Raw genomic sequence first — 26,035 nt, 5'->3', positions numbered from 1 at the left:
TGACCTTGAACCTGGCGATGGTGGCGCACGCCTTTAATCCCAGCACTCGGGAGTCAGAGGCAGGCGGATCTCTGTGAGTTCGAGACCAGCCTGGTCTACAGAGCTAGTGCCAGGACAGGCTCCAAAGCCACAGAGAAACCCTGTCTCGAAAAACAAAAAAAAAAAAAAAAACAACAAAAAAAAAGATGACCTTGAACTTCTTGTTCTCCAGCCTTCACTACCCATGTTCTGGGTTACATGCCTAAACCACCATATCCAGCTTATATGGCAGGGGGCGTCATACAAGGGCAATGCATGCTAGAAGTCATTCTACCCACTGAACCACATCTCCAGTCTCTATTACTTGTTTTTTTTTTTTTTAATAGGTTTTTTTGCTATGAGCTGGTCTTGAACACGCAGCAACTATTCTTCTCCTGCCTCCTGGAGGCTGAAATTACAGGCCTGTTTCACTACATCTGAGAGCTTGTAATCTTTTATTTGACATTCCCAATTTAGTATATGGTAGTTAATATTCTCTTTGTAGGGTAGGGTTCATGTAGCCCAGGGTGGTTCAAACTCCCTATTCTCCTTCTCCAGTCTCCTGAGTGATGGAACTGTGGTGTGTTCCTTCATGCCTGACCTGTGATAGTTTTATTTGATTTTATTTCTATGCATGTGTGTACATTTTGTTTGAAAGGGAATGCACGTGTGTGGAGGTCAGTGCACCATGTCCTGATCCCAGAGATATTTTTAAATATAACAAGATCTGGACATTGTGGCTCCTATAATCCCAGAGATTGGGAGGTAGAGGCAAAAGGATAAGGAGGTCAAAGGTCATTCCTAGCTATAGAGTTGGTTTAGAAAAACCATCTTGGGGAGCTGGAGAGATGGTTCAGCAGTTAAAACCAATTGCTGCTCTTCCAGAGGTCTTAGTTTCCCTTCACCCAAGAGGCAGCTAATGGCTATCTGTCTGTGTTTCCAGTTCCAGGGGATCAAACACCCTCTCCATCCTCTAGGGGCACCATGCACACAGCACACAGACATACATTCAGGCTAAATACCCACACCCATAAAATAAAACTGAAAACAACAATCTGGGCTGAGACTGTCTCAAGCAGCACTAATGACATCACTCTCTCCGAGGCTTCCCTATGTACCATGGTAACTCCTTGACTTACCAGCTCCCGCGAGGTCTTTGCTCAACCCCTTGTCAACCTCACCTCTGTGCTCGCTGTGCTCCAGCCACATTGGTCACATTTCTGATACTGAAGTGAGACAAATTTGTCCCTATCCTAAAAGCTTTTGGACTCGATGTTGCTGTTGTCTGGAATATCTGCTGCAGTTCAGCGTATGGGTTCTCATCCAGACCTCGACCGAGCGTCCCCTAGAGCAGGATTCCTTGACCTCTTCCCTCTCCAGTGTATCAGCCCTTTCCTCCTCTCTTGGGCCCTCTAAATCATTGCCTTGTCTCTCTCCATGCTGATGACCACCATCTGCTCTTTCCTAACCATTAGCTGTCCGCTACAGTAGAAGGGGAGCTCCACGGGCACAGGTTGATTCTCACGTTCTCCTGTGGCTTTGGTTCCCAGCTCTGCCTCACACAACAGAACTTCAGGGAATACATAAATAATAAATGAAGTTCATCAAAGGGGCTGGACCCAGAAGGTCTAAGTTCTAGTTCTCACTCTACCTCACCATGATATTGGCAAGCCACTCGTCTCCCAGGGCCTCTGTTTGTCTGTCTGTAGAATGAGCATAACAACACTGTTGTCACGCAGACGTGTGACAGTTGAATGATCCCATGCATGGTAAGGCCTGGTTTGGTGCTCAGCACGTGGCACAATGGCCAACAATTGATGGTGCCTTTCCCTCCCTTCAGAGTCATTTTTCTCACAATGGGGGAAGTGGCAGTGGCTGCACAGCAGTGGTTGTGTAGAAGCAAGATTAACTGACAAGTCTTTCCCTCTCTTTGCCCCTGTTCCTGCCCTGCCTGCCCTGGTCTATCCCTTTCTTCTTCTCTGGCTTAGCCACCATCACCTCCTTCAGGACACGGTCTTTGAGATCCTGTCCTGGATTAGTGCTTCCTGTGGGCACCGTGGGCCTTGCATGTTTTTATTCAAATAAACAGGCATCACACTGTTACCATAGTTTCTTCATTGGCCCAGTGGATGATAGGTGGGTGGGTGGATAGATGGGCAGATGGGTGAGTGGATAGATGGGCAGGTGGGTGAACGGGTGGATAAAATAGGTGGATGGAAGGAAGAAGGGGTGAGGTAAGGAATCATGTTACGAACACTTTGAATCCAACTATTCCAAAGTTGAGCAGGTCCACAGGACTCTCTAGAGACTAGCCTCAGCTGGTCCTGCCACTCCCCCATACTCTGGGGAACCCTGCCCTGTAGTTCCCTTGACATGTAGTCAGAGATCCTCCAGCACACCCAGTTCGTGGTCCCCAACCATTGGCTGCAGCCTTCATTGCCGGACCGAGGCCACGAATGGGAGGCAGCCAGGTGCTGGAGCAGGTGATGTCAGCCTGAGCCCCAGGGTCAAGGTAAGAGATACACAACACACTTGGTTGGGTTAAACAGCTCTCTGACATCTCTGCAGGACTGTGAAGATGAAGAGTCTGTCGCTGCTGCCTCTGCTGCTGCTGCTGACCACCTGCACCTTGAGGGCTCAGGGGAAGCGCCGCCAAGTATACTTCCGGGAGGAGTTTGAAGATGGGGGTAAGCTGTCCTGGACCAGAGCAGCCCTGTTCCTTCTCACTCATCAGCTCCAGAGGAAGTCAGGCTAACTTTCCCCTTGGGAAACCATTCAGAACTAGAAGAGCCACAGTTCAAATCCAGTTCAGACCCTGCTGTGGCCCTGGGTCTGTGTTTGGATTCCTTTTCTTGTATAAGAGGCCAAAATAGATCTTGCAAGGTTATTCTGAGAGTTAAAGAAGGTAAGACGTGCTTGGTTTTGCACTTAGTAGGTATGCTCAACACTGTTTCTGAAAAACAGAAGCAAGAGAACCCAGGGTAAAAGTGCCACCGCAGGTGAGGATAGCAAGACTTTCCACGCTATATGAAAGACTAGCGCTCCAAGGATCTCATTGCCCCGAAATGTCTCGGGAATATCAGGGGACTGGGGCAGGGCTACTTGCTTATGACATAGGGTTCCTTTGTTACTTTGATACAGTCAGGCTGGCCTTCAGCTCCCTATGTAGCTGTACTTCTAATCTTCCACACCCTGCCTCCTTGGTGCAGAGATTTCAGGCCTTTGTCGCCATCCCAGTTTGTCCCCCATGCTGAAGAGCTAAGCCACAGCTTGGAGCGTGCCAGCAAGCACTATACCAACTGAGCTGCATCCCCAGTGCTAGTGTGTGTGTGTGTGTGTGTGTGTGTGTGTGTGCACTTACTCAGAGGTTCAGTGACACTCTTTCAGGCTCCGTGCGCCTGTGTGTGTTTGAGTGTGTGATTGGGGAGAGTATAGTGAGCAAAGCACTCGCCTAAGAATAAGGACTTTGGGGTTTCAGTTCACATTCTACCTTGAAAGCCTTTCTGCTTTCTGAGGCTCTATTCCCTCATCTGTGATAACAGCATATCGAGGGTAGCAACATGAGATAGTTCAGAGAAGAGGCTGAATAGCCCTGGTCAGGGGAGCAGACTGAGACTGGTGGATCTAGGGTGGCATGTTAGGGGAGCTGGCAAGTATACATGAGGCTAGAGAAGGGGAGGCGGAGAGAAGAGCTAGCTCAGGGCGCTGTGAAGCCTGGTCTTTCACAAGGAGAAATGGTCTGACCTGTGTCTTGGAAAAACACGGGGCGGGGGGGGCGGGGGGGGGCAGGGGACGCACATATGAAGAGGGATTGTGAGCTGGGAGGAGTGGCTCATGTCGTGAATCTCAGCACTGGGCTGCATAGCAAGTACCAGGTCAGATAGACTATCAAGACCTAGATAAAGACCAAGATCTAGATTATAAACATAAAAATTAAACGAAAAGGCAAGTGCGGTGGTTCTTAGAGCTATAATTCGAACCCAGCACTCAGGAGGCTAAAGTCAGAGGATACTCATGGGTTGGAGGCCAACCTGAGCTAGATGGAATTTTAGACCAGTCTGGGCTGCAAGTGAGACACTGCCTCACAATCCCAAAAATGAAAAAAAGAAAAAAACCAGATTGTGAGGCTGCCCAAATGTGAGTCTAGAGATGGACTGCCATCTAAGAGGCATTTTGGAATTTTGGTGGAAAGCAGAGATAGTCCCAGGGCGGGATGATCAGAATACAGGGGAGAAGACAGGAAAAGGGTTCAGTGGTTAGCAAGAAGCCCCTCAACCCCCGACTTGCTGTGGGGAACCTGTTCACCAAGAACAGGTTGGTGGCCCCCTTTCCTGACTGACCTTGCAGTGAGCCCAGTGTGGTCACAGCGTCTGACCACTTGGCCTGGCTGGGACTCAAACCCTCATCCCTCCTGCCAGAAACAAAGAGAACAAGCCAAGCATGGGCCTGCAGGCACATCCCCGGGGTCTGAGCTCCCCAGCCCAATGCGGAAGGAGGGACACGCCCACGGGTTTTATGGATGAATGTTTCTGAAATGTTTCTCAAGATCAGGAGAGGACTGGGTTCCGACCTCCAGCCCCAAAATGATTGGATGAGACCAAGATTGTGAGCGAAGTAAAGCGGCCCTTCCTCCGCACAGCGAAGGCGGCTGCCGGGCAGCTCCTTCTCCAAGACGCCTGCAGGCTCTGGGTCCCTTGACACTTTTGCTTCTCCTGTGTCAACCGCTCACACTCCCCAGCTGTGTGCCTCTGATTCCCTTCTGTGCTTCGAAGTCTGAGCTGCCTAGGGACGTGCCCAGGACAGGACTATAGAACGAAAGGACTGGGTTTTTGACACATGCAAAAAATAATAGTAATACCCTAAGAAAAAAGTGCCGGCACAATCTTCCCATCAGAGGACCAAAAACTAATTGAGGTCAAACACTTGTCTTAATAAGAGTCCATCCAAAATGTAATTACACCCAAGGGAGAGAGGTCAGAGAGGCATGCTGAGGGACTGGTTCTGCTGTAGAAGCAGGCTGGTTCATGGGGTCTCCCAATTCTGAAGCCTGCCCCCTGCTTATAGGGACCAATACTGTTCCAAGATCAGAACTGAGATTTAGGCACTGATTTGTTCTATTCCGATTCAGAAGAGACTGATGAAAAACCAGACGCTCAGAAGTTCATTCATACTTACTATGATGAAAACACAGCTGAGGTCCCTCCAGGGCTCCACTTCTCCATCTTCAGCAGACCATCTCCTCACTGGGTTGTTTAGATTTTTTTTTTTAAGTCTGAGAATTATCTGTGATTCCTTAATTTTCTTTTTTTCCCCCTCTAATCTATCAGCAAGTCTAACAGGTTCTATCTCCAAAACATATTTAGAATAAACAGTGAACTTTGCCTATAATTCCAACAGCACTTGGGAGGCAGAAGCAGAAGGATACGAAGTTCAAAGCCAGTCTCAGCTATAAAGCAAGTTTGAGGCCAGACTGAATTATGTGAGATCCTGTGTCAAAAAGCATCACCACCACTAAGAGCAAGAATAGGCTCAGAGCATGCTCTGATCAACCTCCAGCATCCATCCACAATCTCCTCTCTCTCTCTCTCTCTCTCTCTCTCTCTCTCTCTCTCTCTCTCTCTCTCTCTCTCTCTCTCTGGCAAAGTCTCTCTACATAGCCCCTGCTGTGTAAACCAAGCTGACCTTGAACTCACAGCTTTCTGCTGTTCCCTTGGGATATCCCAGGCCACAGATCATCACAGTCCTAGAAGTTGTGATGCCTCAGAAGGTACCCTTCTATGTATGGGTGGGGAAATTGAGCCCTGGTGAGGTAAGGCCATTTTCCCAAAGTTCCACAATGCACCAGTGGCAGAGATTCTTGTCAACCCTGGGTCTTGTTCCTTCATAAAGCATTTGGCGGTTGCTGTTGAGAACTGCCAAGTGTCTGGTGGCCAGTACACAATAATACCAATGACCTCTGGACCAACAGGAGCATGTGGAAACCCAGGACTTTCCCAGGGACTGTCACATTACCATAGGCTGGAAGGTTGACAGAGCAAATGGGAGAATCAACAGCACCAACAGATACAAAGTGAAAACCAGTGGCCACAGCAGCCACCATTGTGACGATACAGAAGCTGGAGGACAGAAGCTGGAATTCCAATTAATGTCTGAATGGTGCCGGACTTACAAGGTGTGTGTGTGTGTGTGTGTGTGTGTGTGTGTGTGTGTGTGTGTGTGAATGTTAATTCTGCTCGCTCTCAGACTTGTCTGTGAAAACTTGGCTGGAGAGACATTCTGACACAAAGGGCCTTTGTACCCAGCTGGCAGAGACACACTGGGGACAGCCCAGCGGGGCTGAGGAACACCCTGCTGCTCAGGCCTCCGACTGATAAGCAATTGAGACCATCTGTGAATCAGGGACACTGGGACATGCTGAGCTTGGGGAAAGAATTGCCCTGGACAGATGCCCAAACCAAAGGGACCTGGTCCAGCTGGCCTTTTCCAGAGCTCAAGTACAAACGGATGGCGAGGATCTCTCTGGAGGCTGAAGGGATGGGGAGGCGAGAGTGGGGCCTTGGATGTGTGCGACTTCACGTTCTGATTCTGCCATTTGCTTGGTGGGTGACCTTGTATAACTCATTAACCTCACTGATTTTTTTCTTTTATTTTAAACAAGTGTGTGTGTGTGTGTGTGTGTGTGTGTGTGTGATGGCTCAAACCCGAAGTTTTACATATGCTAAGTTCTCTGAAACAAAGCCCCGTCCCTGGCCCACTTGTCTGAGTTTGCAAGGACAGAGCTGGCCACCTTGACTTCCTCATGGCTGCAGTGAAAACGGAATCTTGGAGAGAAAGCCTGGAAACCACGTGCGCTGGACCATAACAAGCCCTGCTCCATTCGGATTCCTCCTCTGTGGTGCTCTGCTGCTGTGGCCCCCCTAGAATGTGCCTCATGCTTTTCAGAGTGCCGGCTCAGCACAGAGGCTGGTCACTCCACCTCAAGCAGTACCTTAGCATGTTTAGTATTCTTCATAAAATTATAATTTCCCTGCTGTTATATTGCACATCGTAGCTTTACATTATTCTGTTAAACTTTGTCATCTTTACCTTCAATCAGTACAGAAACTCCACGAAGGAAGGGATTTGATTATTTCTTTTGCATAGTACATATTTGTCTCATAAACAAATGAGTCGGTACAGGAAAGAAATGAGGAGATTTGTTTAAAAGAGAGTTGTCTTGGTTAGATATCTGTTGCTGCGCTAAAACACCACTGCCAAAAGCAACTAGGGGAGGAAAGGGTTTGTTCCATCTTCACTTAAATATCCCAGGCCATCACTGGAAGGAAGGCAGGGCAGGGACTCAAGGCAGGAAGTATTGCAGAAGTAGTGGAGGGGTGCTGCTAACTGACTTGCTACTCCTGGCTTGCTCAGTTTGCTTTCTCAAACACCCCAGGACCACCAGGCCAGGGGTGGCACCACCCACATGGGCTGGGCCCTCCCACATCAATTCGTAATTAAGAAAATGCCCCATTGGCTTGCCTGCAGGTCACACTTATGGAGACATTTTCTCAGTTGAGGTTCCTCTGCCCAGATAAACTAGCTTATGTCAAGATGACAAAACAAACAAATGAAACACAAAACCTAGGACAGTCTGCTCAGTTCATAAGGCACTTGTTGCATGAGGACCAGAGTTTGGGTCCCCAGAAACCATGTAAATCTGAATGCAGCAACATGTGTCTGTAAACCCCAGCACAAGAGGCAGGGATGGTTAGGAGGCAGGCACATCTCTGGAGCTCATTGGCCAGCCTGCCTAGCTTAATTCAAGAGTCCTATGTTCAGTGGGAGACCCTGTTTCAAAAGGTAGTGTGCACATACATGGCTACATACATCATACATACATAAGCACACACCAAAAAGAAAAAAAAGAGAGATGAAGCTGCTCCCGTCTCTCTTCTTGTTCAGTGTGATCTTTCTGGTCTGATTATTTTATTTAAAATGAAATAGAATAAAAGACGGAAACACCGCTACCCGCAGGGACTAACCCAAAGGGTATGCAAAGGAATGAAATCTGGCAGATGGATGTGTTCCACTTTGCAGAATTTGGAAAATATGTACACCACACCATTGACACTTATTCAGGCTTTCAGTGGGCAACTGCTTTAAGCTCAGAAAAGGCTGATTCAATAATCACACATTTATTAGAAGTTATGGCATAGTATGCACTGAAAATTTGGAGATATCACTTCATTTACCAGTTGTGATCCCAATCATCTGAGTAATTTGCCTCAAAGTTTTCTCTCTTTAAATTCCAATAAATGTTTGCATGTACTGAATCTCCAGCATGGAAAAAGAAATCATTAATCGAGGTTGAGGATATAGTTCAAGATCGGAGCACTTGCCTGGCATGTGTAATGACTTGGAATTAATCTCCAGCATACCACACACACACACACACACACACACACACACACACACCAGAATGAAACGCTTTTTAAAGTGATTCCCAGTGTTCACACTGTAGCTTTATAATACCATTTGCCACTTGCAGGCCGCTAACTAGCACTCTTTACAGAGATGGTTACTTCTAGGGCCAGGGAAGGGAACATACAAGACTTTTATACTTCCAAGAAAGTAAGAATATGGTGAAAAAAGAAAATAGCAGGAGCTTTCCAGAGAGCCAGAAGCCAAAGGAAAGCACATCGGAGGTTAAAAACCTTGGAGCGACAAAATAAATACTGTAGCCTGGAATTACAGCCCCAGGTAGAACATCCACGCCAGGAGTCCTGAGCAGTGCAGAGCTGACTGAGTGAGCTTGCCCAGTATCACACCATCACGTCAACAGTGACTACAGAACAATGACACTTGGCCTCTGATCTCCCTTCCCTGAACCTAGAACCCCTGTCTACTCTCAAGAGCAGTATCAGAGACCTTACCTGAAGGACATTCTACCAAGTGTCTGCGTGCGCCTCCAAGTGAAAGTCATCAAACAGGCAAAATCTGAGAGATGGTTAATACGTAGAGGAGCCAACTGAGGCACAGTGATTCAGTGTGGTGTGGCTCCTGACTGGCACCCTAGAACAGAAAAAACTGTCAGTGAAAAACTAAGGAAATCCCAATAAATACAGCTCTTAGCTCCTTGCGGTTCAACAGGAGCTCATTAGCTGTGGCAGATTAAACACAGGAATGTGGGCAGTGGGGACAGCGTGCAGGGCACACAGAACTCTCTGGAATGTCCTTGCAGTTCTGAAAGTCTAAAGATGCTCTAGAGTAGAAGTTGCATTTTAAGAAACAAAAAGTAGGGACCAAATGGCTCCGCAGGTAAAGAGCTTGCCACCAAGGCTGACCACCTGAGCTTGAGCCCCAGGAGCCACACGGTGGAAGGACAGAACCAGCTCCTGCAAGTTGCCCCCTGTCCTCCACATGTACACGATGGCATGCATGCATGTGCATGCACGCGCACACACACACACAGACACTCACATGCAGAGACAGAGAGAGAGAGAGAGAGAGAGAGAGAGAGAGAGAGAGAGAGAGAGAGACATTTTAAATGTAATTTAAAAACAAAAGTAGGGAGCTGGAGAAATGGCTCAGCGGTTAAGAGCACTGACTGCTCTTCCAGAGGACCTGGGTTCAATTCTCAGCACCCACATGGCAGCTCACAACTGTCTGCAACTCCTATTCCAAGGGATCTGGCACCCTCACACAGACATATATGCAGGTCAAACACCAATGCATATAAAACCCAACTTAGAAAGTAGAGGCAGAAGGATCAGATTCAAGGTCATCCTCAGCTACACAGTGACTTCAAGGCCAGGATCCCCTATCTAGCTGGCATTAAGTTCTTGGCATGGATGTGGAGGTCAGAGTACCCTGTCTCAGAAAGGGGGGATATTTAATAAATAACAACAAAAAACCCACTTCATTATTTCACCAAAAAGTTTTCTCTCCAAGGCTTAAAAAAATCAGTTAGGCCGGGCGGTGGTGGCGCACGCCTTTAATCCCAGCACTTGGGAGGCAGAGGCAGGCGGATCTCTGGGAGTTCGAGGCCAGCCTGGTCTACAAGAGCTAGTTCTGGGACCGGCACCAAAGCTACAGAGAAACTCTGTCTCGAACCCCCCCCCCAAAAAAGAACAGAAGAAATAAATTGTATTCCTTTCTTTCTTCTAGTCAAACTCCTAAGAATAAAACTACATTAATCTCAACAGAACATATAAATGAAAACTTTACAATTTTAATGCAAAAAAATTCTAGAATTGAGCAGGCAAATCATGTCCCCTGATAGAATGCTATGCAACCACAAAAAGCATTTTTTTTAAAGATTTTTTTAAATCTATGTGTTATAAGTGTATGTATATATATGTGTGCAAACCCTGTGGAGGCCAGTGTCCTGAAACTCGCTCTGTAGACCAGGCTGGCCATGAACTCACAGAGATCCACCTGTCTCTGCCTCCCAAGTGCTGGGATTAAATGTATGCACCACCCACGAGGCCTGCACATTTTCTTAGTAAACTTGACTATCTGCTCCCTAGGAAATGCTGGATGGGAAATGACTTCCAGGGCTGGGAATGCTTGGTTGATAAAGTGCCGGCTTGGGAGCAACACCTCCAACATAAATGGAGGACCTACTCAAGGCTCTCACTCAATGAGAATAGTAATTATTGTCTTATATTACATTCGTATTTATTGTGGGAGTTCTGCGTATGCATGGCAAGTGTGTAGTGGTCAGAGAGTAGCTTGCAGAAGTTAATTCTCTTGTTCATCCTATGGATCCCAAAATTGAACTCAGATCATCAGGATTGGTGGCTATTTCTTTATCCATCGAGCCATTTCACCAGCCTAAAAATTAGTTTTTTATTATTTTAATTTATTGTGGTCCTATGATGGAGGAAGGTCATTGGTTAAATAAACTGCCTTGGCCCTGATAGGTAAGAACATAGGTGGGTGGAGTAAACAGAACAGAATGCTGGGAGGAAGAGGAAGTGAGCTCAGAGACGCCATGCTCCCCTCTCCCGGGCAGATGTGATAGCTCTGCTCTCTGAGGCAGACACACGCAATGAAGCAAGCTGTCAGGTCAGACATGCTGAATCTTTCCTGGTAAGACCGGTGCTACACAGATTATTAGAGTTGGGTTGATCGAGATATGAGAATTAGCCAGTAAGGGCTAGAGCTAATGGGCCAAGCAGTGTTTAAATGAATACAGTTTGTGTGTTGTTATTTTGGGGCATAAGCTAGCGAGGCGGCCGGGGTGCTGGGGACGCTGCCCCGCTGCTCCTATTACTACAGTCCTAAGTCAATCTATTATTTGATAAACATTATTGTATACGTACTTTCTTTGAAGAGGTTTTGTTTTGTTTTGGTATTTTGGTTTACTGAGTTAGCACCTTGGCTAACACACTGTTCTTTTGTCTCTCCTGCATCCTCTCCCTCTCTGAGCTTTCATGTGTTCCTTTCTGTTTGGAACACCCACACCTCACCTTTCCGCCGGTTCAGTTCTTCAGTTATGCTTTCTCTGATCAGTTCTTCAGATGTGCTTTCTCTGGTGCTGAGCAGCCTACGATTTGTAGAATTCCGTTGCCCTGTGCTGTCTTCTGTAAATACTAGCCACTCGGTGCTTCACTTTTCTGTTTACTGTTCAGTTGATGGCTGGAATGTCTCTTCCACCAGGCTTCATGAACCCACAGAGGTTCACTGGTCTCAGAAAGGGTCTAGTCAGACTCCTGTCTGTGTGTCAGGTGCCTGGCTCAAAGTGAATGTTCAATGAATATTTGCAGAAGACGTGACTCTAGTATCAGATCTGCAATTGAGAACTATGTGTCCACAAACAGGTCACTTTTGTCTCTGGGCCTCAGTTTCCCTATCTGCAATATGTAGAAGAAATGACCAGTTAGTCATTCTCGCCTGAGCCTTTTCTGATTTTAAGATATTAAAGATTAAGAAGAAAAGCATTATGTATTAACGTGGGACTTTGCTAATTACGTGATATTATTTTCCTAAGGAAAAGCTATTATTTTAGAAATATTTATTTTAGTACTTGTGTATGTGTGTCAGTGTAGGTATGTGTGTGCACCACATGTGTGGAAGAGCCCTCAGAGGTCAGAAGAGGCATCAGATTCTCTGGAACTGCAGTTATAAATGGTTGTAAACCGCCGTGTGGGTGCTGGGAGACGAACATGTGTCCTCTGTAAGAGCAGTAAGTGCTCTCAACTGTTGGCCATCTTTCCAGCCCCAGGAGAAGTTCCTTATTTGTGTCAGGTGTGATTAGATAGACATTAATCAAATTACACACGAATTATAAAGTGCCATGGTTGCCTCATCTCTGTTGCACACTTTTTGGTTATAAAGGGCTTTTCACATACATGGCCTCAAGAGTTCTATAGTCTAGGGGTTACACACACAGATCTCCATGGTGCATAGATCTGGATGCAAGTCTGCTTTGCTCTCTTACAAACTAGGCTCTTGAGCAAGATTCTGAGTTTCTCTTTCTTCATCTTAAATGGGAAAAAAATTAGGACATTCATCACGGGGCTATTATGAGAACACAGGGGGAAAAAACGTGTTCACGGCTTCCAACACAATGCCTGACATATGGCTGCTAAGTAGTAGCTATTTTTTATGTCTTAAATACCATTCATTCTGAAATCTATTTTAGTAGCTATTATTATAGTGTACTTTTTTTTTTTTTTTACATAACTCTTTTCTTTATCTCTTCCAGAGGAAAGACGGCTTTAAAATCAGACAGCTTTGAGATCCGCTCTGAAGTACAGCACTTACTAGCTGTCCTAGTCAGGGTTACTGTAGCTATGATAGAACACCAGGACCAAACTAGCCTGGGGAGAAAAGGGTTTATTGGGCTGACATGTTCACATCGCTGGTCATCACTGACTGAAGTCAGGACAAGGACTCAAGCAGGAGAGGAGTCTGGAGGCAGGAGCTGATGTTGAGGCTATAGATGGGTGCTTCTTACTGGCTTGCTCCTCATGGCTTGCCCAGCTTGTTTTCTTTCAGAACCCAAGACCACCAGGCCAGGGGTGGTACCACCACCATGGGCTGGAACCTCCCACTTCAGGGACTAGTTTTTAAAATGCCCTATAGGCTTGTCTGCTTATAGCCAATCTTATGGAGGCATTTTCTCAATTAAGGTTCTCCCCTTTCAGATGACCCTAATTGTGTCAAGCTGGCATAAAACTAGCTAGCACCCTAGGTGCAAAATGCAAACAATGAAGCAGCGTTGTCTATGAAGATGGGGTGAAGTTTTCCAAGCCACGATGACTTCATTCAGAAATAAACTCCCTCTATGAAAATGGGGTAATATAATTGTTCACCAAGACCTGTCAAACACTGAGACATTGAGAAAGGCAGGAAGACTTCGGGAAGTGTTGGGGAGGAAGAATTTTAATCTCTCCCCTTTCTGATTTTTTTAAATCTTATTTGCTGTTTGTTTGGCACTGTGTGGAACTGAGGATGAAGCCAGGGTCGTGTTAAACGAATACCCTGCTACTGAGCAACATCCCTGCCTCCCTTTTAATTTTAGTTGTTTTTAATGATATTTTTCCCCTCAATCTGAGAATTCAATCAACAGATTATTGGGAAAAGCATATATACTTACTAAGTACTTTTTTTTGTAATCCTTGTCATAGCCTCCTTTCTGTTGCTATAAATAAAACACCATGACCATCCAGGCAGTGGCAGAGCATGCCTGTAATCTTAGTACTTGGGTGCCAGGTGGATCTTTGAGTTCGAGGCCAGCCTGGACTACAGGACAGCCAGGGCCACATAGAGAAACCCTTGAATTGCCCTCCCTCTAAAACACTCACCATAACCAAAACTGCTGGAGGAAAGCATTTATTTGGCTTATAGGTTACACTGTCAATCATGGAGGAAGCCAAGGCAGGAAGCCAAGGCAGGAATCCGAAGCAGAGACCATGAAGAATGCTTACAGATTCATTCTCCATGGCTTGCTCAGCTTGCTTTCTTATACAACCCAAGATCACCTGCTTGGGGTGGCAGTGCCCACAGTGGCCCGGGTCTTCCTGTATCTATTATTAAACATGAAAAAGCCCCACAGATATGCCCACAGGTCTGATGGGAGATTCTTCAGTTGAGGTTCCCTCTTCCCAGGCGACTCTGCTTTGTGTCAAGTTGACCGTACTAACCAGCACATGCATTAAGTGTGTAAGCATCTTTAAAAGGTTAACGCAGATGAGATTTTTAAGTATATTAATACAGGAGTCCTCCTAAAGAAATAGAGAATCAATGAAGAAGCTGAACAAGCAATCACATGCACTGAACTAGAAAAGTAATAGTAAGTTGTAAATTGTGGTGAGGTGAGCTTGGCTGGAGTCGAAAAGCAGATTGGTATAGAGGTGATCAAGAAGCTAAGGATTGCTGTAACAAGGTCTGCGTGTACAAACTGCCATGGCTTCTGCTTTCTGTCCTTGACAATAAGAACTTTCCTTAGTATAGAGAGGACACTTCACACGGAGATGGCATTTTTGCTTTTAAGAAAGAGATCAGACTGATCTTGGACCTACTCTTTTCTTTCTTTCTTCTTTAACTTATTTTATGTGTATGGGTGTTTTGCCTGCATGTATGTCTCTGTACCATATGCATATGGTAACCGTGGAGGTCAGAAGAAGACATTGGATCCCCTGGGACTGGAGCTACAGACAGTTGTGAGCTGCCATGTGGGTGCTGGGAATTGAACCCAGGTCCTCTGCAAGAACAGCAGGTGCTCTTAGCTGCTGGATTCCTGCTCTTTTTAAAGTGTTGTTATTCAAAATAGGCATGATACCATAGCAATGTATTTTGGAGATCTCTCTCTCTCTCTCTCTCTCTCTCTCTCTCTCTCTCTCTCTCTCTCTCTCTCATTTTTTGAATAGACTCCCACTGTATAGTCCTGGTAATGTGTGCTTGTAATCCCATATCCCACCTTATAGTACTGGTTGTGTGCCTGTAATCCCAGAACCCAAGAATCTGAGACAGGAGGATCTTTATGAGTTTAAGACCATCCAAGGCTACATAGTGAAACCCTGTCACCAAAGGGTCAGGGTACAGTAGAATGCTCAGTTAGCAAAGTGCTTGCCATACTTCATGAAGACTTGAGTTCAGTCCTCAGTGCCCACATAAAAAGCCAGGCATGGTGGCATGCACTTGGTATCATAGCACCAGGAGGCAGAGACAAGAGGGTGCCTGGGGCTTGATGGCTTCCTAGTCTAGCCTAATCAGCAAGACCCAGGTTACAGTGAGAAAGTCTGTCTCAAAGCAAGGAGGACAGTACCTCAGTAAAAACACCTGAGGTTGACATCTGACAATGAATAAACACATGTGCAGTGTGCACTTACCCAACCACCTGCATGCATGCACAGACATAGATATATAGAAAGAACACAAGCAAGCGAGCTGAGTGACTGAGTGTGGTGTTATAGTTTGCAATCCCAGTACTTAGGAAGCAGAGACATAATAAGGATCAGGAGTTCAAAGTGAGCCTGGATTACATGAGACCCTGTCAAAAAAAAAATGAAAATAAAATAAAAGATTAGGAAGGCCAGGCCAAGCCCCTGGGTTTCCTAAGAAGCCATTGAGTCACCTGACCTGGGCCTTTAGCAGAGGACCTGCCTGCTGAAGTGAGGTTTTCATGGAAGATGAAATGCATTGCCCTTACCCATGAGGCAGTGAGCACTGAGAAACTCCATTCCGAGGCAGGCGGAGGTGAACTAAAGGCCGCCCTCAAAACCTCTCTATCTCAAGCTGCCAAATTGCTCTGTGTCTCTGGGACTGTGATTGGGCCCAGGAAGTAGGAGTCAGCAACTCTGAGGCAAAAACTCAGAAAGACAGTGAGTGTTCGGGTGGAATGCCAGGTCCTCAGAAGAATGCTTCTTTGTCTGCATGCCACCTATGCCAAAGCAAAACACATGTATCAGCATCTTACATCTGCAAGAGAGTCTAAGAAGTTTAAGCAACAAGAAAGGGCTAAGTATAGACTGATTGTTCATGATCATCTTTGCTAATTCAGGAAGTATGAAATGTTTTGCGAGTCTCCTTCCTTAGAAAGCAGGTTTTATTATTTTACTTTACCAAGCATAAAAGCGAATGAGGGCTCCGTAAACGTTTCATGCCCTCTGGCTACACCTTCCCACAGCGATTTTCAAGATGTAACTGTCACGAATGAGGTGCTGATGGAAAAGTGGCTCAATTGCTTGTCGTCTGAGCAGCTTTTCATGACAGGACATGAATAGTGAGCTGCAGGGACTATGTGGTGAGCGAGCATAACTTCCGGAATATTCTGAGTCGCCCTCTGTTACACTCTTACTCTTCCCTAGGGCTGAATTAGCACCAAAAACTGAATTCGTTTGAATGTGTTCTCTTTTTCTCCTGTATTCCATAGATGGATGGACAAAACGATGGGTGCAATCCAAACACCAGTCTGATTACGGTAAATTCCAGCTGACCGCAGGGAAATTTTATCAAGACAAAGAAAGAGATAAAGGTAAAGACTAGAATTCAGGAACGTATTGATGGGCTCGGAAAAGTATGACTTTTACCCAGTTACTTTTATACATGGTTGATAATTCACTTATTCCCCTTACCTAAACAAATAAAATAGAATAAAAGAGTACATGGAGCTGAACTTGATAGTGAGTGTCTATAATCCTGTACTCGGGAGGTTGAGGCAGAAGGATAGCCATGGGTTTGTAGCCAGTTTGGGCAAAAAAGATAGGTTCCAGGACATCCTGGATTATAGAGTAAGATCTCTCTCTCTCTCTCTCTCTCTCTCTCTCTCTCTCTCTCTCTCTCTCTCACACACACACACACACACACCCCAAAACAAAAGTAAGTAAAAAAGGACGGCCCTTCCACAAACTGTATCATGCCCTGGAAGTGGGTAATGGACACATTATCCCGTTCATCTTCCTAACATCTTACTGAAGCGGTTTTTATTGTCTTCCTCAAAGAGGTTTTGATAGTTGCCTGAGGCTGTTACACAGCTGAGAGAGGTCTGACTCTGGCCCTGACTCCAGGGACTGTGTCCATCACCACTAACCTGCACTGTCTCCCCCAAACTCCTATAATTTTATAGGTAGCAGTCCACACTGGGAACCCAAGAAAGCCCCACTAGGGACCCGAATGTTGCTCTGTCTAGAGCAGCTTTGGGGGATGGAGAGGAGAGCAGATGGGCCCTGGGATGGCTGACTAGCTGAGTAAGGGAAGCTTGTCTCCTTGCTCCTCAGAGTGTTGATTTTAGATGAGGATAACCTTCCCCTGCCATGCTCACCAGACAGAGCTTTCGTAAGGGCCAAATGACGTTGCGGAGGAAGGGCGAATTCCGAGACAGGGACTGTGGGCATGGGTTCTTGGTCTGAGAAAGCTTTTGTTCTATAAATAGAGTTCATTGATCATCCCCTGGAGTGATTTCCCATCTCCCTCCATCTGGCTACTGTTATGAATCTCATTTTCATATTTATTAAAGGAGAGAATTATGAACTGACTTGAGCGTTTTAAAATCTCGTTTCAATCCTCTCTGGAAAACCGTTTTCAGAGGATAGAGAACTGGAGATGGAGCATCTCCTGGGACACTTGTGTCTTGGTCCTCCAGAACCGGCAGTCTGCGCAGCCACACGTCTCCTTACAGTTTGGCTTCTTGGCTGATCCTCCCGCATTCCATGCTCTGTGGTCCATTAGATTCTGGTTGTCTGGAAGGACACCGGGGTCACAGTTTGGTTTATACAGCAGGGTGTGGCAGGGCAGAGCCTCAGGATGTAGTCTTCTGCCATCTGCCCATTCCTTCCTGGCTCTTCTAGCCCCTTAGAGGCTTTAAGAGAAGTAGGAATACTTTTCAAAATGAGACAGCTCCCAGCCAGATGTCAGATGTGAAGGTGTTTACCACACAGCTCGGTGTACAAGAAATGCTTGAGCCCTTTTCTGAATCAGACTCTGTGCGCCTTCCCGTAATTTAGCATATTTTGTTGTTGTTGATTGTTTGTTTTTAGAGTCAGGGTTTCTCTGTGTAGCCTTGCCATCCTGGAACTAGCTCTATAGACCAGGCTGGCCTCGAACTCATAGAGATCCGTCTGCCTCTGCCTCGACTGCTGGGATTAAAGGCATGCACCACCATCACCCGGCTTGTTGTTGATTTTGAAGAACGGGTCTCACGTAGCTCAAGTTGGGTTTGGACTACCTATCTCCCTGCCTCCGCTTCTCAAGGGTTGGGATTACAGGCGTGTGCTACCAACTCCAGCTTCATTACTCATTCACTTACTCATTGAGCATTTCTGCGTGTCTGTCATTTGTGGTTGTGTGATCCTTAGCAAGGCACTTCCTATTTGATTGCTTCATATGCTTAGCCTAGAGAAGCTCTGGGGCCCCTGGCAGTTCTGCTATTCACTGAAAGGATCTGGCATTACCACGAATTTGTGAAACCAATTCAATGACTTCATGACAAAGTGAAGAAATTGGTACAGCTCACCTTACGTTGTTATTGTCAGGGTTAAATACGCGTGAATGAAGAAACCCTCTGTAGAGTTAAATGTTAAGGGCTGGGGAGACGACATTGCATTAAGAGTGCATGCTGAACAAGAGACCTGAGTTCAAATCCCTAGAATCAGGGCTGGGGAGACGAGTCAGCAGTGGTCAAGATATAAACAGCACATGCCGTTCTTCCAGAGGACCCAGGTTTCCAGCTCCCATATAGCATCTCATAACCATCTGTGAACTCCAGTCCCATGGGGTCCATTGCCCTCCTCTGTCATCTGCAGGCACAATGCGCATGTGATGCACATACATCCAGACAAAACACACAAAATAAATCAATCAATCCCCAGGACCCACATAAAAAGCTGGGATGGCCGTGTACTCCTGGAACCCCAGTGCTGGTGTTGGGGCAGAAACAGGGCAGTAACACCGGGCTTACTGGCTGCTAACTCCAGGTTCAGTGAGAGACCCTGTCTAAAGGAACAAGGTGGAGAGTGATGGAGCAGAATAACCAGCATCTTCCTCTGGCCTCTGTGTATTCAGAAGCATATACACCTGTGCATGCAACATATACACACACACACGTATGCACACACACAATGTTCACAAAAGAGTTCAATTATTTAGTGATTAAAATATTCAGTGACTTTAATCCCAGCACTCGGGAGGCAGAGGCAGGCGGATCTCTGTGAGTTCGAGACCAGCCTGGTCTACAAGAGCTAGTTCCAGGACAGGAACCAAAAGCTACGGAGAAACCTTGTCTCGAAAATCAAAANAAAAAAAAAAAAAAAAAAAAAAAAAAAAAAAATTCAGTGAGCTACCGTAACAATTATTATCTGAGCTAATTCTGGGCTTCTTTCTACTGTAGCACTTATAGAAAGCAGAACCTTATTCTGCTGTCTAGCCGGCCTCGGCAAGGCAGGGTCTTGACTTATAAAGCTGCGGCTTTATAAAAGTCTCTAGAAAACAAGCGATAGCATGGTGCAGAGGAATGCATCAATGTGGCTTGAAATTCCAGTGAGGTCGCTTCCATGCCATGCAGCTTCACGCCTCCTCCCCGTGACTCAGCCTCCTAACTTATTAAATGGGCGAAGAGCCCACTTTTCAGGGCTGCCCGGAGGCGCAGATGAGATAATATTACACAGCTCCCTGCACTGCACCTGGAACACCGTAGTGTGTGAGGAAATGCTATAGCTTGGTTAAGTCCAGCGCCGGGTCTCTCTAGGTACTTTCGGGGGAATTTCAGCCTGAAGCCTCTGCTCTTTCTCTGTTACCAGGTCTCCAGACCAGTGAAGACGCCAAGTTCTATGCCCTTTCCACCCGGTTTAAGCCATTCAGCAATGTGAATGAGACCTTGGTGGTTCAGTTTTCAGTAAAACACGAGCAAGGCATCGATTGTGGCGGTGGGTATGTGAAACTCTTTCCTGCCACACTGAACCAGGAAGACATGCACTCAGAGTCCCAGTATTACATCATGTTCGGTAGGTAAGCTCCCTGGAACAGCTGCTCTCGGCCCCTGGGGGTTTGGGTGAGAACCCCTGTGCTGGTTGAAAAGACTTAGACCTGGAACAGACAGCTTGTAATTCGATAGCTCCACATCCCCTGTGCAGCAGGGCTCTCCAGAGACCTGAAAAGAAGGCATCTCTAAGCCCAAATGTTAATATAAATAGACCAAAGCGGTGTGGAAGTACACGGTACTGCAAGTCTATAGCACACGGGGACGCAGCCCAGTTTTCAGAAAGAGAGGAGCACAGACCTACTGCAAGGCACTGTGCTTTGCCCAGAGAGAACTACAGCAAGGGTCAGGGAAATGACCGTCTGTAAGCATCTGTGAACGTCCAGAGTGGGACATTTGTAGCCTACATATGGAACTAGGCATTCTTGAGGCTCTCCAGCTTTTAGCTCCAACCTTGAGTCCAGCTTCAACTGTTGATACTGAAAAGCCAGCAAACAACAACCATTCCAGCCTCTGAAGCACAGATGAAGAATGCGGGCTAAACCGGATGTTTTTGTACAAAGTCAGTGAGAGGTTATGCTGGACAGCAGGCACTAACATTCCCTTAATTCTCTTTAGATACTTCCTTTCCCTGGCAGCCTCAACTAGCACTTGCCTTTCCTCCTCATCCCCTCCCCTCCCCTCCCTTTCTCCCTTCCCACTCCCCTTTCCTCTTCTCCCCTACTCCCCTCCCTCCCTTTGCCCATGTAGTACTCTTCCCTTTTCAAATTCTCCTCTTCAGCTTCATTGCCCCTTTTAAAATCTGCATACTTTTTCTTTCTGAAATCTCACCCCCTCTTACAAGGTCTTACTCTGTAGTTCCAAACTCAATATGTAGCCCAAATTGGCTTCAAATCCACAGTGATCCTCCTTCTTCAGCACCCCCAAGTGCTGAGATCATAGGCGCAAGCCCCCATACCTGCTTCTAGTCTTTCTCTCATGCAGAGTGTAGCACTAGGGTGTGAGAAGCGTGTCTGCTGCAGTATCTTTCTATTTTATTCGGAATCTGTACTGTGTATTACTCTCCCCATTTTGCAGATGAGGAAATAATAAGAAATTTGCTCAAGGTAAGTAGAAAACCAGACAGAGTCAGTCTGTCTATAAAGTCTGCATCTTCTCCCTTCAGGCAACTGAATACATTTTTTAAAAACAGAATGAAATCTACATTCTTACAAAAGTATTGAGCCAGGCTGGAGAGATGGCTCAGCAGTGAAGAGCCCTGGCTGCTTCTTAAGAGGATGTTGTGGTGTGTATGCATGTGCTGTATGTACATGTGTTGTGTGTGTGGTATGTGTATTTGAGTTATGTTGTGTGTGTTATATGTATACGTGTTGTATGTGTGGTATGTATGTATGAGTATGAGCGTGTGTTGTGTTGTGTGTGCGTGTGTTGTATGTACGCGTTGTGTGTGGTACGTGTGTGTGAGTGTGTTGTATGTATATGTGTTGTGTGTATGGTACGTATGTATAAGTGTATGTGTTGTGTTGTGTGTGCATGTGTTATATGTACATGTGTTGTGTGTGTGTGGTACGTGTGTATGAGTCTGAATGTGTGTTGTGTTATGTGAGCGTGTGTTGTGTTGTGTGTGCGTGTGTTGTATGCATATGTGTTGTGTGTGTGATACGTGTGTATGAGTGTGAGCATGTGTTGTGTTGTGTGTGCCTGTGTTGTATGTACAAATGTGTGTGTGCAGTATGTGCGTGTGTGTGAAGCTGAGAAGTTCTTGGTGAGTTATGGGTAGAGAGCGATAACGTGAAAGTCTCAGCCCTCTCTGGGCTCCCCAGCTCTGACCCAGTTCTCAATAGAATTGTCACAAAGTCTGAGAGGTCTCAGGCTCTTCTTCCTAGGTAGGAATGGCTCCTGACTTTTCTGAGCCATGCTCATTTAAAATGGAGATGGTAATGCTTAATTTGTCAGAATTAAGTGATGTGCTGGAAATTCCTGGCTTAAGAGGGGCTTCCTGTGGGATTGGCCCATGGGGTCCTGGCAGGAGACCAGAGGAAGTTTTGAGGTGTATCTCTCAGCTGAAAGCCTGTCTCTCCTACTGTGCCCCCCACTCTCTCCCTGGTTTGCTGCCCTGCCCTGCCCTTTCTGCTGCTTACCCTGAGCAGCTCTGTACCTTCTTCTCTCAAAGCCTTGCCTCCTGCTTTGTGAAGAATCCCTTTCATCAAATCCTTCTCAAATAATCCTGACTCTGAGTGTGGCATCTGTTTCTTTCTGGAAATACGGAGTGAGACACAGGCTGCATCTGTCTTGGGTCTTGGCCTCAGACTGGGCACGCTGCCTGAAATAGATGTGAAATCACACTTTGGGGTTTAATTTCCAGGCCCGGACATCTGTGGCTTTGGCAATAACAGACTACAGGTCATCTTTTATCACCATGGGAAATACCACGAGAACAACAAGACCCTCAAGTGCAGGGTAAGTATGTGGATTAGTCTTCAGCTCAGAGCAAGACATTTTATTTTGACATTTTTAAAATTGTATTGATTTTTATATGTATGGTTATTCCACCTCTATGTGTCTGTGTCCCACATACATGACTGGTAACCACAGAGACCAGGATAGGAAGCCAGATCCCTTGTGACTAGAGTTACAGGTTGTTATGAGATGCATGCATGTGCTGAGAGTTGAACCAAGGTTCCCTGGAATAGCAGTCAGGCCTCTAAACTGCTGAGCCATCTCTCCAGCCCCAGAAAAAAAAGATTTTATATATGTTATCTCATTTTTTTCCTTATAAAAACTCTATCAATTAAGTGTTATCATCTCCATTTTACAAATTAAGTAGACCTAGAGATGCGCTATATATACATTGTAGGAGTTCACAAGGGAACAGCTGGCCGAAAACACGGGGAAGTAATGTGGGGTGATGTCTGGTGTGGCGTTGTTACCCAGGGCTAGATATTAGCACGGGGGTCAGGAGATGCTTAGATGAGATGGGTGGGTCAGTTTATCTCAGGAACAGAAAGTCAAAGGCATCTAGATTAGCTAGAGCACAGTAGGTACGGTCAATCAACAATCCTAACAGGCATTATTAGCCAAATGCCAATTCTGCCTTGTGGACTTAAGAATGGGATAGATTCAGTCAGATAGGTCTTTTAAATTAACCAAACTCACAGTAAAGCCTGATATAGTGATTTGTGCCTGTAATCCCAGCAACTCTGAAGGCTGAGGTGAAAGGGCTGTGAGTTCAATGCCAACCTGGGCAATTTAGCAAGATCTTACCAAGCCAAAACAACCAGAACTTTCACAATTGAGTAAAGAATAAGAGTCAAGCAAAGGAAAGTGATGTGGGAGCAGAGAAGAGGGCTCTGCCTCCACCTGGAGGCTTAGGTAAGGATCGCTTCCTGGAGAAGGCTTCCCTGTGCTGAAGATGAGCATGCTCTAGGAAATGAGTGTGACGATTCTGGGGAAAGATGACCTCCTGGAAGAGGAGACTTGCATGAGCAAAGGCAATGAGACTTAAGAAACCGAGGCACCGCGTGAGGGCCGATACAGTTGGTGTGCGAGGGAGTGGCAGGAACGGAATCCAGAACAGCTCGAGAGGCCTGGGGCTTTAGAGATCTTGTGTTGAGGTTAGACCTTCCTGACCAGCTTTGTACAGGGGGCTGGATGTTCTGAGTCCCCACTCTGCGGCAAATCTCAGTTTGGAAGGTTAGGCGTGATAGAGGAATCATATATGACCCCTGCTCACAATTTAGTAGGACAGACAGAAAACAAGATTAGAGAATGATCAAGCTTTAGGTGAGTAGGGGCTGGAAGATGGGGGACCACAGGAGTGAACCTATAGGAGCGTGCACCCTCAGGGCGAACATAGAATCCCTGTAGGTGTATTAACTAGAGGAAGGGAGAGGGGAACGCGGTACAATGTGTGTAAATATGCAAGGGGAGCATGCAGGCAGCATGTGTCTGAGGTCTACAGTGTCCTACACGGGGCTGAAATATCACCCACTCCCTTTCCAGATCAATAAAGACACTCACCTGTACACTCTGATCATCCGCCCCAATGCTACTTACGAGGTTAAGATTGACAACGAGAAGGTGGCAACGGGGGCCCTGGAAGACGACTGGGACTTCTTGCCTCCCAGGAAAATAAAAGACCCCTATGCCAGGAAACCAAGGAAATGGGATGAACGGCTACAAATAGAGGATCCTGAAGATAAGAAACCCGAGGTCAGAGGGAGGAGTTTAGTTGGGAAGCTGATCTCAGGGAGAAGAAGGTACAGTCAGGACAATTAGGGCAGATGAGTAAGTCAAGTGTCTGGGAGGTTGGCGCCGTGAGAAAATAAGGGTCTGAGTTCAAGCCAGGTCTAGCAGGTACGCTCAGGGTAACATGACTGAAGGTGAAGACTGTGTGGGAGCAAACCACAGACAAACCAGAGCAGCAGCTCACATGACTGAGGGCAGAGACAAGGATGATACCCCTCTGAAGTGAGTCTAAACCTCTCAAGGTCAGAACCGCGGTGAACCGGGGTCTGTATAGGCCTTTTCTCTCCTGCACCGGGTATTCACAGAGAGCAGGAGGACAGGGCAGGTAGAGAGTCAATCCCCCTGTCTGCACTTGAGTCCCCAGTGTCCTCCCAGATCATGTCACCATCCTCATGAAGGAACATTCTGTTTTAGGACTGGGAGGACTCTGAGTTCATCCCAGACCCAGAAGCCAAGAAGCCAGATGACTGGAATGAGGAGATAGATGGGGTGTGGGAAGGGCCGCTGATACCGAACGCCAAGTACAAGGTGAGAAGCTCGCTTTTTAATAAAAATTTATACAGAGAAATCAGATGGGAAATATGTCAATCCTAATTTAGAAAATAAAATTTCTAACCTGAAGGCTTGTAATCCTAACCCTTAGGAGGTTAAGACAGGAAGATTGCAAGTTCAAGACTAGCCTGGGCTGTACAACAAGACCTCGTCTCAAAACAAAATAAAACAAAGTAAAAACAAAGCAGAAACTCTGACATCCTGTGCTCTTTCCCTCTCTACTCCACACAGGACCGTGGCCACCGCAGAGTCTGTTCTCAGCTCCTCCCACTTGTAAGGGGGAGGGGCTGGTAAAGCCAGCATGAGGGAATGGTTCAGGCAGGCTTGGGCAAGGACCTTGTCCAGAGTTGGGAAAAGCTGCCAGTTAAAGGAACAAGATACAAACAGGAAATGGTGTAGGGCTCAGGAACCCCATGTCTCAGAAGCAGGCCAGAAGGGCAAAGAGTGGGATCCCCCTGAGTCCACCGTGTTTAGGGGATAAAGGAACTTCTCTTAAAGGGCCAACCCCTGCTGTCATGTCAGGAGCAAGCACCAAATGACTCAGCTGACAAACGGTCTGACAATAAACCTGACTGGAGCAGGCATTTTATCTGGCCACAGTTTCCTGTGCCACACAGGAGAAAAGAAAAGGTCCAAGTGCCAAGATACTTAGACAATGTTCTCCAAAAAGCTGCATTTTCTTAACTTCATGAATACGCCTGTTAAGAGAGCAGGCCGGGCCAGGCCACTCCTGCCAAGTCATTTCACTCCCAGGGAGCGGGCAGAGTCTTTACTCAAAGAGAGGGAAAGTTCTAGGAGTCTGGTACACTGCTTATAAACTCACTAATGCTTTTTGATTGTATGATATTAGGAGAGTGGAAAATTGTTACTGACATGTCCACTGTTGGTTCTCTGTGTAGGGAGAATGGAAACCTCGGATCATTGACAATCCCAATTACCAGGGTGAGTGGATCCACCCAGAGATAGACAACCCGAAATACAGGCCTGACCCCAACATTTGCCACTATTATAACATCAGCGTCCTTGGCCTGGATCTTTGGCAGGTAAATCACTCTGGGCTCAAAGCCCCTGACCAGCAGTCCTTGTAGCTCCCACAAAGTAGACAAAGTAGAAGAAGCCCTAGCCTGGAAGTTACAGACTTGAATAAGTCTTGATCTTTCTTAACCTCAAACAACTCACCTTTAAGATGAGAGTAATTGTAGATATCTTCAAAATTTTAAGAGTCAAAACTTACTTAGTCCCTCTATGCACCACTGGATTAAAAACTTGGCATGTTTGTTTAATTTTCACGGTATATCTATTTCTCAACATCAG

The 26,035-nt window shown here is 46.3% G+C and overlaps 1 protein-coding gene and 1 long non-coding RNA gene across 5 annotated transcripts in view; one reads left to right on the top strand and one right to left on the bottom strand.

Annotated features, from left to right (window-relative positions):
- Positions 1-2,247: 2,247 nt before the first annotated feature.
- The window catches only part of LOC126497914 (calreticulin-like), a 29,101-nt gene continuing 5,313 nt past the window's right edge, over positions 2,248-26,035 (top strand). The window contains exons 1-7 of one of the 3 annotated variants that reach the window (XM_050136160.1): positions 2,248-2,705; positions 16,382-16,483; positions 19,743-19,946; positions 22,287-22,381; positions 23,924-24,133; positions 24,584-24,697; positions 25,621-25,764. In XM_050136160.1, coding sequence (XP_049992117.1) covers positions 2,597-2,705; positions 16,382-16,483; positions 19,743-19,946; positions 22,287-22,381; positions 23,924-24,133; positions 24,584-24,697; positions 25,621-25,764 — 978 coding nt within the window. In that variant the 5' untranslated portion in view covers positions 2,248-2,596. Of the gene's footprint in view, positions 2,706-16,381; positions 16,484-19,576; positions 19,643-19,742; positions 19,947-22,286; positions 22,382-23,923; positions 24,134-24,583; positions 24,698-25,620; positions 25,765-26,035 lie in introns of those variants that run through there. The other 2 variants (XM_050136161.1, XM_050136162.1) reach the window with 2 other exon arrangements.
- Positions 2,837-26,035, bottom strand: part of LOC126497917 (uncharacterized) — a 54,133-nt gene continuing 30,934 nt past the window's right edge. Inside the window, exons 2-4 of one of the 2 annotated variants that reach the window (XR_007590718.1) lie at positions 15,659-15,889; positions 8,931-9,069; positions 2,837-2,971 (exon numbers count right to left, since the gene is read on the bottom strand). This is a non-coding gene — a long non-coding RNA (uncharacterized lncRNA). The remainder of the gene's footprint in view (positions 2,972-8,930; positions 9,070-15,658; positions 15,890-26,035) is intronic. The other variant, XR_007590719.1, reaches the window with a different exon arrangement.

Source organism: Alexandromys fortis, unplaced genomic scaffold (assembly GCF_014885135.2).
Source record: "Alexandromys fortis isolate MF-2015 unplaced genomic scaffold, M_Fortis_MF-2015_v1.1 scaffold_13, whole genome shotgun sequence".
NCBI classification, from domain to species: domain Eukaryota; kingdom Metazoa; phylum Chordata; class Mammalia; order Rodentia; family Cricetidae; genus Alexandromys; species Alexandromys fortis.
Note: the sequence above shows the minus strand (reverse complement) of the source record. Positions and strands in the feature narration are given on the sequence as shown.